Below are 11,246 nucleotides of genomic sequence, written 5' to 3' on the forward strand. Positions count from 1 at the left end.
ATTTTTTTCAGTGTATGCTGTGTGATACATTTAAATGCTAAATGTAACCAATAATAACTCAAAATCCAACTTTATTTATTTATGTGCCATCATGTCACCAAAAACCAAATCATCAACACTGTAGGCTCAGCCTTGCTTTAAAAAAATCAACAAGTAAACACAACATTTTTTAGAGATCATCACAATCATCCACTCGTATATTTACAGTCATTAAAATACACAAAGTTGTTGTTGTTGTTTTCAGTAGTAGACCACTCGTAGTGTAGACTCCCTTCCATGCTGCATGTTACAGTAGACAAACGTGTGTTTGTAGGATCAGGCAGCAGGACGGAGCAGTTTGGTTTTTTTTAGCAGGACGCTGGCAGTGCATGTTTACAGCAGAGAATTCATCACAGCCGTGCCTACTGTGTTACAACATCTTTAACTCAACAGAGATGCAGACATAAAACTCATTCCGGTAACACATTTCCTTTCACAACCATGCGCACGTACACACACACACACACACACTTTGAAGTGCACTCAGGTGTTGGTTTTGCATCGCCTCCTGCTTATCATCAGTAGTGATTCAGTGTAATAATCTTTTCTCTCTGCGTGTTCTTGTAAGTTACATTTTTGAATGTCGATGTGGAGCTTCTGAACAGAGGGTTGGTCCCCTGGAGCGAGAGAAAAGAAAAGACACAAACGTTTAATCTTTTACAAACTGAGGTTTCTGACAGTAATGTAGGTCTTTGATTGCTTTTTCCATTTTCCCAAAATGTATTTACAATAAAAAAATAAAAAAATAGAAAGTAGAACAGGCTACTGCCAACATCATCTGTTGAATTGCATCGAGGTCTTACCGACTGCCATTTTGCCTTTGACCTCTCGGCTTCGAATTTGGCTACCTCTTTCCGGTCATGAACTGAGACCAACACCTTCCACACTCCCAGCAGGATCAGGCCGATGCACACAACGGAGAGGGAGACCCCCAGAATGATCATATAGACGTTGGGAGGCTCTGGGCAACCTGAGACAGGAGAGGGGCTGGGGTGAGACTCAAACCCGTAGCCTCTTTTGTCCCGCCTGCTTTCGCTGTTGTTGGGAAACCTACCGTACATCTGGAGATCGTAGGCGGTGATCCCCGTCTCGCTTCCCACCACGTTAAACGAAATCCAGCACTCGTTCTCAGTCATCAACGTACATTCCATAAAAGGCGTCTTATCTTTATCTGAGGGGATAAATACAAAAATAGAAAGCCAGAACCTGTTTAAAACCTATGTGCCAATGCTGGAAAGTTCTACCGAGGCATGGTCTCTCTATTTACTGTCTGATTTCGACGTTATTGAAAATGTACAAAGACGGTTCGCAAAACTTATTCCTGGAATGAGGAATTTGAGGTTGCAAAGTTTACAACTTCAAAGTTGTGGAGGAACTTCATGTTGTTTGGGATTGTGTTTATAAAAGTCTTCATAATTTAACTGAAATTCCTCCCGATAGATTTTTCACGCTAATTCGAGGTCATCCTTGGAAAAAATGTCATCAAACCTCTACCTTTGAACTGTAGAAAGTACTTTTCTCTAATATAATTTGGATTGAGTTATCAGCATAAATTCTAAAAAGTGAGAACATTTGCATCCATAACGAAGACCATTGTGCATCCTCTTCCTTTTCTATTTTGTGCAAAGATTGTAAATGGATCCTTGCTTCTGTTGTGCTGTAAGTGTGATTTCCATATCAAAGGCTACAATCGGATATATATGCATGTGTGTGTGTGTGTGTGGGCCAGCCCATTGTATTTAATATCTGAAGCCTGAAAATCCTCTGCAATAATCAGATATACCTCTCGGGTGGCACAAGGAAAGTGAGTTTAAAATCTCTTCCATAATAGGAGATCAAAGTCCTTTGGCTTGTTCACATGCTCTACAAAAGCTCTGCCTGCACGACAAGGTAAATAATATGTTCCCCATTGTCTGGTGCCGATGAATGGACATTGGCAGTGTTGTGTTAGGGATGAGGGCCTCGCGGGCCACAGGGACACCTGAGTCGATGTAGGTCAGCATTCCTCGAGATCTCTGACCCATGGGGAAAGTTGGCACGGCCCAATGTTGATAGCACTATCAAAAACTCTAGCAACAACAGGCATTTACAGCACAAGGTAAGAAGTCAACTAATGTGGCCTGTGTGTGTGCGCTACATTTATGCAGCATGAATGTCTATGCAGATCCTGCCTTGTTTGAATTGCCTGTGGTCAAGGATCCCTTTCAATTTCGATGTCTTGAATATTATTTACTTCAAGCCATCTGTTGACTAATCCCGATGCGTCATGAATACCAACTTGCATAAACTTGAATCCTGTCACAAATCATGCCTGTTTTTCCTTCGGACAGATTATTTAGTGGCATCTGTGTTTCAACATGTCAAGAACTGTCGAAAGCTCTTTGATGCCAATCTCTTCCAAGCAACCCTCACATTTGAGTTTGACAGCGATTGTATGTTATCAAAACACCAAACCAGTTCAACATCGGAAAGGTTCCCAGGACCCACAAGTACATCAAATGCTGCTTGAAAGGAACAAAACATTTTATTTGATAGGAAAACCCTAACCCTAACCCTTTTCAAAATAAACGACATCAGTTCTACAGGTGTTGAGGAATAATTACATTTGACTGTAAATCACATCAATAAATGAAAAGAATGGAAAAACTCCACTCCACCGCTCCCTCAAAAGCAATAACTCCAACCATAATCTATCATCCAGCTCTACACGACATGAGCAATTATAAAAAAAATGTGCAAGAAAACACAATAGAAACTGTAGAATATTGCAAAATTCCAACGCAGCGCTAGAACAGGTACAGATGAGGATTATTTACCTGCTGTCGCATTGATGGAAATTTTAGGGATGCTGCATTTTTGATCGCACAACTCGCCATCATCCTCATCTTCCAGGTGACACTCTACACAGGCCCTGGTGTCAAAACGAGTGGGAAACCAAAAGGGGTCATGTTTTCCTTAGTCTCAGCACCATCAAGACAAAATTACTAATGATTATTATTATTATTATTTTTGCCGCTCTGAGAGAAAGATTTAAAGAGAGGAGGATAGGGTGGAAGAGAAGGAAATAGATGGAAGAAAGTCAGGACCACACAGTTTGAATGCCGATGTCATCGATACTCTACAATGATTCCACATTATTCATTCATTCATTTTCTTAACCGCTGGATCCATAAGACAGATAATCATTCACACACACACACCTATGGACAATTTAGTGTAACCAATTCACCAAAGTTGCGTGTTTTTGGTGGTGGGAGGATGCCGGAGAACCCGGAGAGAACCCACGCAGACACGGGGAGAACATGCAAACTCCTCACAGAAAGGCTGCAAGTTGGATTTGAACCTCTTTGGAAGCTAAACTTTAACGAGGGCTGTCCTCTTGTCTCAGTTCAAAGAAATCAGAGTTGGTCACTTATCGCCGTTTTCTCAAGGCTTCCACTCGCTCTCTATCGCCTGTCTTTGCTGTAACAGTGGTATCAAATAGCACTATCCCCTGACAGCTGCTCCACACCGGTGAAAGGAAATCTCTTAGCGTGGTGTTGAGACATTAGATCTCTTTTGATGTCGCATGGAAGGCGTAGACACATGCGAACAAGGGGAAGGGAAACCCAATATGTCTGTACTCAAAGGAACATACAGTATATAGTCTTCAGGTAAAGAATAGACCGTTACAGCTAAAAAAAACCCCTCGATGTTACAGCTGCTTGGCATTAATGTCGTCTCACCTTGCAGTTATGCAGGTGTCTCCACATGTTGGACACTTTTCACACGTGTCCCCAGATGCTCCGGGTATGGAGCACACACAGTGGCCACATTCGCATCTACCCCGGTCGCTGCAAAGGGTGCCATCCTCGGACAGACACGCCTCGGTGCTGGTGCTGCAGTTACAATAGTCCCCTGTCCAGCCGTCTTCACAGAGACATTCCCCACAGTCACACGCCCCGTGACCTGCAAGCACAAAGCCACTGAAAACCAGACTTCATGCACAAACACACGAATAGTTTATGACATTTAAATGTTTCTCTCACCTCCACAGAGCTCCCCACGGAAGCGCACGCAGGAGTAATCGTCACACTGACAGTAAGGTCCATAGATGCGTCCAAAACTGGATGCATGACACACGCACTGGCCGCAGTAGCACTGCCCTTGACCGCTACATATCTCGGACTCGTTGCTTGCAAGGCAGTGGCTCAGCAAGGCGCTTTCCTCGCTGCATTCACACTCAGCTCCGAGGAAGCCCGGCTGGCACACGCACACGCCGCAACGGAGCGCACCCTGGCCCTCAGCGCACCGGCTGCTGCTGTTCGCGTCAGGCGGACGCCGGCAGTCACACGAGCAGAGAGACTCCAGTTCCACCTCCAAGCTGTCCTGCAGGCCCACCGGTTTGAAGGAGAAGTGCCGGACCCCCGGCAGGCATCCCGGGAGAGACACGGACACGTTGAATTCTACCTGCGCAGAAAAGAGGATGCCCCATGAGTCTTCGTATCAAGTTCTGTTGTTTTCCAATTCTGCTTCCTTAAATATTAATTAGAGCACAAAATGCATATTAATCTGCCATTGGTTGCTGACATATATTCAACAATCCTTGAGGAATATTTGCTAAGAACTGCAATATCTGGCTGCTTGATGGAATAAAATGTAAACTGTGTATGATTTCTTTTGTAAAAGCAGAGAGAAAAAGAAAGAAAATGCAAAGATGAAACAAACAAATTCAGTTTTTCTCTTGTCACTGGTTTTGTTGTATGGAAATAAGGCATATTAGCAGCTAAATCATTTTAATCCAAGAATTTACCACCACAATATGTTATTGAAATCTCCTACAACACAAACGCATGATTTCTTTTCTCTATTTATCTGAGCAAGATTTAAAAACCCATATTGAGTTTATTGGAATAAAACCAGGCAGCAGTGGCAGCCGCTCCTCAAATAATCATAAGAGAGGAGCTGGAACTACAGAATGATGCACACACACACACAATAGATGCAGTTCTCTGTCAAAGGTGAACTACTAGTTCACCTTTTCAGAAACTAGCCTGCAGGAAAGGAGCTTTAAAAATTCAAACAGAAAAATTTAGGGCAACTGACTGTCTCTCCAGGCTTGACGTTGGAGCAGCGTTTTACATCAGGGAGGACGGTCCCATTTGGGCAAATGGCTGTAAAGGACATCTGGAGCTCCTCCGTCTCTCCAAGGACCTCGAGTTCGATCTCTGAACGCAGTTCCTGGAAATCCGGGCATAAACATATCAGTGCATAAATCGAATTGACAACGCACACCTGACACAAAGCAAAAGCAAAGCAGCAATCAAATCGATACACTGACTTTTATCACGCCGGTGGATTGAAGTGGAACTACACTTTCACACTCTGCAATGACCCGTGTCACGCTGTGGAACCTATAGTCTTCATGTGTGAGTCATCGCCACAGGTGTGCTGGCTACACAAAAGCACCTGAGGGAAAAAGTGACAGCTAACCTCAGCAGGAGGAAAGGCTATGCCTGAGTAATGAACTCTCTGACGGACCGTCTGGGTGCGAACAGAGGGTTAATTGTGCGCTTCCTGTAGGCCTTTAATTGTAATGTGCCTTCAGCGTTGCTAAGGAGGAGAAAACAGGGGGATGTTTGTAGGACACAGCAATTTGAAGTCGGATAGAAGTAAAGTACGCCAAACATATTCAAAGGACTTGGGTGTTAGTGGAAGTAGAAGGGTGGTTAAAGTGAGGCATTAAAAACGTCAGTCCGCAAACACTTATCTAAAACTGCAGGGATGCATAAATACTCATCATCGCTCTTCTATCACTAAATAGTGCCTCTTTCGTTCAACAAGGAGGACTCCTCTCCTCAGCCGAATTAACACGGCGGAGACTGAAACGAGGTGTTGGCGACGTAAGTGGCAAGGAAATGAGAAGACTTGCCTCCATTCGCCGCCGCCATCGGGTAGTATGAAAGGACACTGAGTGCAAAGACGTAGCAGCCAGGTAGAAAGAGAGAGAGAGAGAGAGAGAGAGAGAGAGACTAGGGAAGAAAGACCAAGTCAGAGTCAGAGGCGCGAGGAGATCAAAAAGCTGAGACAAGCAGGGGCTTGCCGTCGAACGTGCTGATGCACAACACCGGGCGGCGGAGGAGAAGCGTAGAGAAAGAAAGAATGAAAGCAGAGAGGACACAGATACTCTATCGGCTGTGAGTGAATTGATTCATTGAGGCTTGATTTTCATACGTGGTTAAAACTCAACCACAAATCTTTTGATGCCAAATAAAGTTGTGAAAACTTTAGACCATCTGAACTGTTTTTGTATCTGAAGGTGTTCTCAGTCGTTTTTTTTCCCCTCATGATTAGTGCCTGGAAACACACAATCACAAGAGCGTTCATTTACTTTGTATGCAGCCACAATCAATTCAAGGACGTTCCTCGAATCCGCCGCCAGGACTCCGACTGTGGCTCCAGGTATTAGATCTGCATAGTTCTGTGAGAAAAAAAACACAGACATACAGTTACAAACGTGGCCAGACTTGGCTCGGATACGCAAAAAAGTGATGAAGAAACAGAGGCTAGTTCTAACAGGTTTGATGACAATGCAGCCCCATGAATAAATACGCCGTCCTCTCAGTAAATGCTGCGCTCACACAAACAGACTGATAAACTGACGGATATGGCTTCGGATCGATTACCTTGTAGTTGTGTTCTTGTCGTTCTGTCACAGCAAATATCAGCAAGATATTGTTCTCCACCACCTTATCAATCAACTGGCCAAGAGTTGGATATTCCTGGAAAGGAAATGTAGACAAACCAGCAGTGAATGATGATGATGATGACGATGATGATGATGATGCTCTGTCATGCAGAAATGAGTCATCATAAATTATTCATGAAAGGAAGTCAATCAAACTGGGATTAAATCGGAGAAGCAAATCTACTGCTATACTTTCGGCTTGTCCCGTCTGGGGTCACCACAGGAAATCAGCCTTCTCCACTTCACCCTGTCCTTTGCATCGTCCTCCCCAACACCAGCCACTCTCATGTCCTCCCTCTCTACGTCCATGTATCTTCTCCTGGGTTGACCTTTAGCCCTGTCCCCTGGGAGTTCCATCCTCAGCATCCTTCTACCGATATAGTCCCTGTCTCTCCTCTGGACATGTCCAAACCATCAAAGTTTGACCTCTCTGACCTCATCTCCAAAGATGAAAGCTCGCAGATATTACTTTATAACGCAAATACCAAAACGACATGAACTTACCAACACTGTGGACATGGCATACTCATTGTTGGCGTCCAAGTGACACTGTCCATCATTGGGAATCACAATGCCAGCCATCTTACTGTCCATCCCAAAGTGCGAGTCAGCATCACTGACGAAGACCAACAAACGCATTGAGTCGTTCCTCCAGCCGATCTTGTCCTGTCAGGAAATATGTCATTTTTACATAGAAACAGGGGAACCGCTACAGAAATGGAGACAACAAGATTTAGAATCCAAAAATGTTAGAGGACAGATCTTACCCCGCAAACCGTTGCCTGCATGATGGCGTCGAAGCCGCACTCGGGAACATCGACATTTGCAGTTACACGCTGTATCGCGATGATCTCGTTGAACTTGTCCGCATCGCTCGTCAGAGACAAGACGTGTTTATACCCAAAGGTCGGCAGGCAGTTTAAGTCCGGCGTTATACTACTGAAAGTAGAAGACGAAAACAAGAAGTTGAAAAATGAGATTGTCTGACATCCAAATGATAGTGTTGAAGATCTCCAGCCCCAAACATGCATCAGTAAAGAGTACACTTTGGAACTCTCAGTACCTGCAGGGGTTGGCCAGCTCTCTCTCTGTAATCTTAATGAAAGGCAGGGTGGGCTTCTCCACAAAAGAGCCAAAACCCATTCTAAATTTACTGGTGAGATTGGCCATCTCTTTAGAGAGAGAGGACCCCAGGACTTGGATTTTCTGCAGGTCATCGAACATGGATGCCGACAGGTCCATCAGGTAATATAGATCCACGGGATAGTCCTCCGTGTGTTGAATCTTGACCTGAAGATTCACCTGACTACCTGTGCAAAAAAGAGAATCAACACCTTATTTTCATCTCAAAGCCAAAGAACCGCTTCGTATTATCAAATCAAAATGCTCTCATACCAGGTCGTAGCTTTAGTGCCATTTTCTGTGGTGAAATCTGAGTGCTATTGATATTTCCAATCTTCTTCCCAGGAGGGCGATCCTGCAGGATTTGGCTTTTGGAAATGGGGAACTCCAGTTGACTCCTAGCACACCCCTTATCTAGTAAGATATCCAGTGTGTCACATCTTTCGCCGACTGAAAACCAGTCTGTGAAATTCTGAGAAAGGAAGGAGACGGTCTAGTTGAATCAATCCGTGCCCAGAATCCTGCGTGTTTCGGCGCACTGCGGTCACCTGCTTACCTCCTGTGTGCACCAGGCACAGTGAGAACTGAGCTGCAGGCACTCATCGCATGTCGCAGCGCTTCCAACTGAACACGATCCTGCGGCACATGTAAACACGAGGTGCAATCACAGCCGGCAAGTCAGTATCTGTCAGAATTTCCTACTGTCATCGAAGGTGTCTTCCAGTAAATATGTTTACATTTCAAGTTTTGGAACCAGATGTAAAATAAATCACATATTTTTTAATCACATTGCTCATTTGATGGAAAGTGAAGCCAAAAACCGTAATAGACAGTACCATGATGAACATGATTTACATTGATATTTATGAACTTCTCTGTTTGCACCTTACAAAACGTGCTGCCCTTGGTTCATAAAGGAAGTCCAACTTACCCTCCACGTTGTTTATCCAGTACTGAAGGATCAGGCTCAGCAGTATCAGCCCCATTAGCTCGTGAGGTTGCTGGTAGTGAGGAAACACGAGAAGAGGAGTTCAAGTTCTCTCATATTTAACCTGGGTCACGCCTGCTGTCTTCAGCGGAGAGCAGACTGAAGGAGAGCCCTTCCGTACCGCAATACCTGGCTGGAGGAGGAGGAGGAAGGGGAGGAGGAAGAGGAGGGAGGCTGCAGTTACCTGCGCCACATTTTTTTCATTTGCTTCCGTCCAGGTGTGCGAACGAGTCAGGTAAAAGTTAAGTACTCAAGGACTTTACCTCTGAATACTTTTACTCCTCTACATTTTAGGCAATACATTATTGGAGGAAGGGGTGATGGGGGGTCTCTCAGTTGTGTTATATTGCTTTCCAGTATAAGATTTTACATAGAACCAGACATAAAAGACTACCGGTAGTTGACATTAGAAAGACAATAAACCTTTGAAAATTATTACTGGCACAACTAACTTTATCTGAGCCGTTGGTGTTTGATACTTTAATTAATGACAGATAGCAAGACTTTTATTTTTAAATAAGAGTCTGAATATTTGTGCCGGCAGTGTTTCTAAATGTTAAATCGCGGAATTATGGCTAAAGAGGAACAATAAATCGAGACAGGACACACCTTGAGCAAATACAACCTGTATGCCCTGACACCATAACGGAATAGTAGTTAATTAATAACCACAGGAGAGCATGAATCATTGTCTTCAGTCCCACAACATTCCATTCAATGCAATGCCTAACTCAAGATAAAGCTGACTCAGCTAATGATATGAAATATGACTGTCTGCCAGTGTGATACCAGGTGGTGGAGCTGTGTAGGTGTCCGGCCATTGACAGCTGCAGTGCAAATAGCCCTGCTCACAAGAATCTCACAATTCACCGCCACACCCCAGTTGATCTGGGTGAGTCCCATCTGTCACCCAAAAACCATAACCCCACCGCCACTCCCCTTATACTAATCCTCTCTTCTCCTCCTCCTTTCCACTTTCGGTGACAGCCCCTCTTTTGCGAGCTCTCTGTATTTTGACCCGCTTCACCAAGTCGAGTCTGACCTGTGAAATTTCCATTTCATACCTCTTTTGGCCAAATTCCTCTCATTTCTGTTTTCCGGTCTACCTGCAATTTCCTCCTCTCCTCTCCTCATCCTTCCCTTCCTCGCCTCCTTCGTATTTCTCCTTGCTTGTCATTACCGTATTGTCAGTGACTCACTTTCACTTGAATTCACATCCTCAAAGAGGTATAAATAACCGTCATTAGAAATGCTTATTGCGTCAAACTGGTCTCACAGTTTTGTAATGATTTGACTACATTGTTTGACCTGACTTGGCTTTAAATAAAAAAAGGTTGCTTCCTCAGAACTCGGCTATCTCTCTCCCTGTGGCTCAGCACATTTGGGCTACACATGGAAATGGAGGTGTGCAACAACCCTGCAATGAATCTGCTCACCTTCAGGGGCATCCGCTGATAACATGCTGTCCCGTCTCAGCCTGTCTTCCTTGTCATCATGTGAAAACCGGAGAGGAATGGGGAGGATCAAGCCGGCGCATTCAGTTATAATGTATCCCAGCAGTCATCAGAGTAACAGTAAACCTATTGTTACGGCGCCCTTTATGAAGCATGGCGCGAGGGTGACCCTGCTGCCCATGCTCCATAGCTCATGCGTGCTTTTGTGTGTGCGCATCTGACAGTGGGCAAGTGGTGTGTGTGCATTCAGGGGTCATGTGTGGGTGTTTGTGCAGGTTCCAGCTTGCATGTGTGTGTGTGTGTGTGTGTGAGTGTGTGTGTGTGTGTGTGTGTTTGCAGTGGGAGGCTGTGATGATAATGAGTGACGGCAACAACTGCTGACTGAGACCTCAGCCGGAGCCAACTTCTCTTTTAAAGGGCGGCCTGGCTGATGTGCTGGTGTTGCAGTCGAAAGGTCGGTGTTTGTGGCGTGTCTCTGTGCATGCGTGCAAATGTTTACTCAAGTTGAATTACTTTGTTGCTGCAAGGAGGAGGTGGAAAGCTGGAGAGGGAGTTCCAAGGCTGTGATGCAGCCTCCTTCTTACAGTGGTATGGCTGGAATGCAGGTGTGCACACACACACACACACACACATGTGGATGAAATACAATAATGGAGCTGCAGGTCTGTACTATAAAAGAATAAAAATGACCCAAAAGCAACACATTAATTAGAACAATGCTGCACTGCTTTGACTCGTACTGGTCCTTTAAGAGGCTTTATTTTTGGCTAATATTAACATCAGCATGCAAATATTTTCACCATGATACTATTAGAATCAGAATCAGAATCAATTCATTCGCCATTGTCAGTGAAAGGATTCACAAATCGTGCCACTACTACTACTGCTGTACTTTCGGCTTGTCGCCACAGCAAGT

At 44.5% G+C, this 11,246-nt stretch overlaps 1 protein-coding gene across 1 annotated transcript; it reads right to left on the bottom strand.

The window, feature by feature from the left end:
• Window positions 1–54: 54 nt before the first annotated feature.
• On the bottom strand, window positions 55–8,874 carry itgb6 (integrin, beta 6). The gene is made up of 15 exons (XM_068742522.1): window positions 8,820–8,874; window positions 8,445–8,524; window positions 8,162–8,360; window positions 7,830–8,076; window positions 7,534–7,705; window positions 7,271–7,432; window positions 6,705–6,800; window positions 6,410–6,499; window positions 5,125–5,259; window positions 4,068–4,488; window positions 3,765–3,987; window positions 2,856–2,950; window positions 1,094–1,210; window positions 843–1,009; window positions 55–656 (listed from the first exon to the last, which is right to left on the bottom strand). The coding sequence occupies exons 1-15, from the start codon at window positions 8,872–8,874 to the stop codon at window positions 558–560; spliced, it is 2,358 nt and encodes a 785-aa protein (XP_068598623.1). The 3' UTR covers window positions 55–557.
• Window positions 8,875–11,246: the final 2,372 nt, after the last annotated feature.

Source organism: Brachionichthys hirsutus, chromosome 1 (genome assembly GCF_040956055.1).
Source record: "Brachionichthys hirsutus isolate HB-005 chromosome 1, CSIRO-AGI_Bhir_v1, whole genome shotgun sequence".
NCBI classification, from domain to species: Eukaryota; Metazoa; Chordata; class Actinopteri; order Lophiiformes; family Brachionichthyidae; genus Brachionichthys; species Brachionichthys hirsutus.